Source organism: Limulus polyphemus, unplaced genomic scaffold (genome assembly GCF_000517525.1).
Source record: "Limulus polyphemus unplaced genomic scaffold, Limulus_polyphemus-2.1.2 Scaffold8349, whole genome shotgun sequence".
NCBI classification, from domain to species: domain Eukaryota; kingdom Metazoa; phylum Arthropoda; class Merostomata; order Xiphosura; family Limulidae; genus Limulus; species Limulus polyphemus.
This window is the reverse complement of record NW_013673959.1, coordinates 18406-24732: the sequence shown is the minus strand read 5'-3', so window position 1 is coordinate 24732 and position 6327 is coordinate 18406. Positions and strand designations below refer to the sequence as shown.

At 36.7% G+C, this 6327-nt stretch overlaps 1 protein-coding gene across 2 annotated transcripts in view; it reads right to left on the bottom strand.

The window, feature by feature from the left end:
* LOC111083145 (serine dehydratase-like) overlaps window positions 1-6327 on the bottom strand; it is a 25198-nt gene that overhangs the window by 985 nt on the left and 17886 nt on the right. For both annotated transcript variants that reach the window (XM_022379432.1, XM_022379433.1), the window contains exon 4: window positions 100-139. In XM_022379432.1, the coding sequence (XP_022235140.1) occupies window positions 100-139 (40 nt within the window). The remainder of the gene's footprint in view (window positions 1-99; window positions 140-6327) is intronic.

The following is a 6327-nucleotide window of genomic DNA, read 5'->3' as shown; positions in this document are numbered from 1 at the left end:
TTTTTAAAAGGTAAAACTCTTGGCAATCTTAATTTTAGGATATGAATTAACTTGTTATTTTTTATGTATTAAAAAAGTGACTATGTAATTCATACATACCAAATGGTAGGATGGTCAAATGGAGTGACATAAAAAATACCTGCAACAAGTATAATAATGTAGTTATTCAAACATTTATAGCTCAACACAGCAGAAACACCTGCAAGAAAAGGTTTAAAAAAAGGCAATTTTGATAAATATCAGATGTAAACATACATTATTAAAAAAGTTAATTATTAAAAAACTTGTTAGTTTTCAGACATCAACTACATAAATACATATATTTCTGAGAAAAAAAAAGTTAATATTTTCCTTACCCAAAAAACGTATTTCCAAGAGATACTCACCTCCTTGCACAGATTAACTATTTGCCTCTTGAAGTTACACTATTTTGCCTTAGAGATTTGCATGTCACTAGCCTTATCGAACTCCCACTTAACATTCACATGAAAACACATGAATTTAAACTACTGCATGATAATGTATCATGCAGCAAAACCCTCCTCGAATAGGAGTACTACATATCTTCCTGTGCAAATGCTCCCTCTACATTCATGTGAAAAATCTTCATTCTTTGATGAAAAAATCAATAAAAGTGTACTGGAAAATTAGGAAGGAAAGGTGGAAATGTGCACAGAGGTGAGTATCTATCAGAAATACATTTTCAGGTAAGGAAAATGTTAGACTCTGAAATGATAACTCACCTCCATGCGCAGATTCCCACACTGACATGGTGGAGAGACAAGTGCAGAAAATACCTACATAAGCCTCCTTTCAAGAGTGCTAAAAGGAAGCCCATGAGGTGTGACACCCTATGCCAGTGGCTTTATAGGGGCGCTCCTATGAGAGACCACATCTTATCTCAATCAGGGTATATTCTTTGCCCAAGTGAAGGATTGGGAGATATGGAGAGATGAAAAGCCTAAAAGGTGTTGCAAGGATGGGCAGAAAAGGTACATAACATCCAAAAGCTTGCACAGAAGCCAATGGAAGGTTAATATGTGTAGTAAGGTTGGAGCACATTCAGACTGTACCAAGTGTGCTCACCTCCTCAACCATCAGTCTTTACAGGTGCATACCAGCTGTGGCAAAAGGACACATGTAAAAAGTATCCATGTACAGCTGTTCAAACTTCAGACATTAAGAGCCCAGGCCAGTCACAGTAGGAGGACATTGCAGTGAACACATGAAACCAATACTCAATCAGCAGACTGTATGGGCCCATCACCAGCTGTGGGAGTACAGTTAATAAATGATCATCACAGTTGGATATTAAGAAATATCAATAACTGCAACCATAATTAGTGGGGTCATGTACTTAGCAAGAGTAGGTAAAGAAGAATAGAGAGTAGGTGAGATATGTGTCCAAGATTCACTTGAAGATTGTAATGTATCTAAACAGCTTGGAGCAAATCTAAATAGGTCCATACTATACTACAGAAACACCATAGCCAAACTTTTCATTGTACAGAGAGTGTGTTTTAGCACCTGCTTTCAGCTTCCAATCAGTAAGGATTCTCCATGGTCCACCACCCCAGCAGTTGGGAGCTGGTAAGTGGCTCCTATTCTCCACACAGGAAGAGGGGAAGAATTCATGTAGGGGAAGCCTGGTGAATGTGCCTGAATCTCCATTGGTCCTTTAGTCTGGAAAGGTCTTTTACTGAAGACAGTACAATTGGTAACTGCAAAACCCTACTTTTAAAGACCAACTAGCACTAGCTGGTACTGAATTTTTCAATGAATGGTTATATGTAAGTATATTCTTTCCATTATCCTGGCCTGATGTGGAATGTTTGGTAAGTATACTCTTTGAGGTACCACTAGCCACCTAGTGGGATTCAAAAGTAGAAGAACAGTAAGGAAGGAATAACTAAATGAATACTTGCATCCATTACAAGGGTAGGATTAATTGAAGTCTGTATGCTATTGGAGACAAGACAGGTAGATGGCAGAGAGAGTTTAATGTGAAACAAATGATTGTAGGGTAGTTCACATGTCAGTCCAGAGAAAAGGGGGTTAAAGTTGAAGAGACGGACTTATACAAGATGTATGAGTTGGCATATTTAATCTGTAATGGAGTAAGGAGAGAGACCCCAGGTAGAGGAGGTGTCCCACTTATGAAAGAACAGTATGAGGAACCACAAGGAAGAAGAGTGTGAGAAAACATTGAGTGACCTGGACAGGACAAAAGAAAAGGGAAGAGCAGTAATGAGAAATTGCGATGAAACAAGGGCATGTATATGTGTACAACAGCTACCAATGGCAAGTAAGAATAAGATTTATGGGTTTAAGGAGAGTAGAAACATCTGCTAGAGGTTCAATATGGACCTGGGTAAGAACATGGAGAACCACAATGATAATTCAATCAGACAGGAAGTAAGAAGGGGGCAGTGGATAAGGAAGGAATGAAAGAGGTTAGAAAAGAGGCAGAGATGAAGGATACTGTGGCATCAGGAAAGGTGGTAGGTGGAGGAAATGCTACTTTAAAACCTGAGATAGAAGAAACTTACAGATCATGCAAGAACCATCCTGTGAAATAGGAGAAATGTATTACAATGTAAGGAAGTCAAAGAGAAGTGGTGGCAATGAGACCAGAGTGATAAGTATGTCCCATATTTTGGCAAACAGAAGAGGTAGAAAGGTGGCAGGAATAAGACAAAGGGACAGCTACACAATCAGGGAGGTGGACCAGAGAAATCCCATATGCAAAGATAAAGGGATGTCATATTCAGAGGAAAGAGTGATGTCTGAGGGTGGATCAGAAGAGATGGAATGTTGGGAAGGCAAATCTAGGGCTGAAACATGAGAGGATGGAGGAATAGTTATTACAGTTAGGATTACCTCTGAGGGGCTGTCAAAAGGACCTTGTAAGGAGTGTCTCAAAACAGAGTAAGAAACTGAGGAAGGAGTTGAAGAGGAGAATAGGCATAATAAAAAGTTATGGGACCAGACCTGGTGGAGGGCTGAGGAATGAGGCACAGAAGACCAGAAGAGAAGTTTTGCAGTGAGGGTTGTGGCAAGGCAACAAAAGGAGGAGGAACAATGAGAAAGCAAGACAATGGAAGATCAGTGGGTGAAGAACCAATATGTGGGTTGGACTTGGTCATGTTGAGAAGACAGCCTTCAGAGATGTGCTGCTGCCCAATTGAAACCTGTCAATGAAAGTGAGGCCACTACCGTACATCGACTGATAGCGGCCACGTCTTGTTGGTGTTATAACCATGTGACCATTGATGTTCCCTATTAATGGCACACTAATCCTACCTGATGTTTAACACCTTATACTACACTGATGATCACACATACACAATCAAACAAACAGTATGTTTCACATTCTTTTAAACTTTGTCATTTGTAACACTTCTAGTTTGGTGTCTCTTTGGTCTTCTTATGAACAAAAGATTTGTTCAAAGAGGAAAATTCATACATTCATTTACATTACTCTTTTTCAAGTTTTGTCACCTTTTTCTCCATTTTGCAATATGAAAAATGGTGCCGGAACGCTGTACTGGTGCATACCATATCAAAAAAGCCCTGCATAGACCCAGAACCAAGTCTGGACACTATCTTCTACATGTACATGTAAAGGAGTAAGGAAAGAAGATTAAACATTATCTACTAAGAGTACATGTTATGTTCTCAAGTAGTCACATGTAAACAGTGACTAATGGTGACACTACATGGAACAAACAATCATGTCTAAACCTTATCTTCTAATGGGATGTGAAGTGGTAATTAACCAGATCTAATTATTATAGTCTTTTGGGCATGCGAAGAAGTAAAGATCTGGGACAAAACATTAACTGCCACGTGTACAAGTGAAGGTGTAATGGACATTTGTTAGATAAATGATTATGTCTAAACCTAACTTCCAATGGTATGTAAAAAGATAAATAACCATACCTGATCTTTATAGACCATGTGGACATGTTAAGGAGCAGTGAATGAGGACAGAACATTATCCACTATGTGTAAATGCTAAGATGTAATGAACTATAACAAAATAGTATTGTCTACGTGTGATTTGTCAAGGAGTAATGGATGAGAACTAAACATTACCATTCATGGGTACACACTATGCAATAAAAACTATGGCAAAACCTTGATGATTAAATGGACATGTTAAAGAGTAATGAATGAAGTCTATACATCATCATCAAGGTTTTGCAAGTTAAGGAAGAATAAATGATATTATCACCTATGTGTACATGTTAAGAAGTAATGAAAGAGAACTAAACATGAAATGTCCAAGTATGCATGCTAAAGAGGAACTGGATCAAAGCATCATCTACTGAGGAGTAATTAACTATGACTAAACAACATACTTTATGTGTTGTATCTGAAGAAGTAATGAACTAGAATAAACATTAACATCTAAGTATACATGTAAAGAATTAGCAACTATTTCTACACATCAACTGTTTGTATACGGAAAGGATAAATGAATCATGACCAAATAGAATATTCTAAGTGGGAGATAGTAAGGAGGATTTAACTATGTCTAAACATTATCTCCTATGTGTACATGTAAAAGAGTAATGAACAATTTCTAAATAATATCTTCTATGTGGACATATAAAAAAGTAAGAACTAGAACCAAACCTTAATATGGATGTGTATATCGCAAGGAATAATTAACCAGGACTAAGTATTATCTACCACGGGTAAATGTGAAGAAGTAAGGAACTTGAACTAAACATTAACTTCTAAGTGTACATGTTAAAGAATAAGGAACTAGAATCAAACATTAGCAGTTATGTGTACAAGTTAGGGCACAATCAACATGGCAAGGAATAATTAACCAATACTAAGCATTATCTTCAATGTGTACAAGTGAAGGAGTAATGAACAAGAATAAGGAACTAGAATCAAACATTATTAATTATATATACAAGGCAACATATAATCAATTAAGACTAGGCATTGTCTACCAAGAGTACACGCAAAAAGGTATGTATTAGATGTAAACATACTCTTAAATGTGGACATATTAAGAAGTAAAAAGCCAGAACGAAGTTTCAACGAATATGTGCAACATGTGAAAGAGCAATTACCTGTAACTAAACATTAATGTCTATGTTTACACAGTAAGGAATAAGAAAATAAGACCTATTATCAACATCTATGTGTACATATGAAAGAGAGATGAACTCTGAAATAAATATAATATTTTAAGTGGTATAAGTTATAGGGTAAGTAACTATGATTAAATATTATAGTCTAAATAGTACAAGTTTAGGTGTAATGACTAACTAATTGATTAACTGGTTTGAATTTTGTGCAAAGCTACACAAAGGCTATCTGTGCTAGCTGTTCCTAATTTAGCAGTGAAAGACAAGAGGGAAGGCAACTAGTCATCACCACCCACCTCCAATTCTTGGGTTACTCTTTTACCAACGAATAGTGTTCTTGACCATTACATTATAATGCCCCCACAGCTGAAAGGGTGAACATGTTTCGTGGGACGTGGATTCAAATCCATGACCCTCAGATTGCGAGTCAAACACCCTAACCACCTGGCCATGCCTGGCGAAGAAGTAATGAACTAGTTGAATGGTAGTTCTAAATGATATATCATATGTGGACATGTTAAGGAATAATATACAATGTCAAGTCTTATGAGTTAAGTGTTAATGTAGAATAAAAAACATCTAGACAATAACTTCTATGCAGGAACTTACTCACTGAGAAAGGATGAGGCATAAAGCAGCAGGAATGAATTGAAACTTAAAGTAAATGCTGGGTGTGGAACTAATGGAGAGAAGAAAGGAAATGATGTCAACAGAGAAACAACTTCCTAAATAACTGTGAGTAATAGTTGTACTCACATCAGTGGAAAAAAAAATCACATTAATTAGTGAATTCATATGGAGAGTTTGAAAATACAAAGTAAAGTAGTTGAAGTAAATACTTCAACAAGTCTCAGCATCATCATGTGTTTTAAATTAATTTTAGGTGAGAGTTTCACAAGGCTGGTGGCAAGCAAGTCTCAATATATAAGGCAGAACAGCATAACTTCATGAGGAAAAATAGCTAGTCTGCGCACAGAGATGAGTCATCATGTTGGAATTAATAATAATTTATCAAAACAGATACAAATTAAAAAGGTCAACATTTGTAGGTGAATGTAACATGTCTCCACAACTGAATACCAGCATGGCCAATTTTAAAACCAGAAAAACCTAAAACTGTCTATATCACTGCTTGGAACCTACAAGAAGGAATCTTTGTATCAAATTTTCCCAGTAATTATAGACCCATTAGTCTTACATCAGTTGTGGGAAAAAA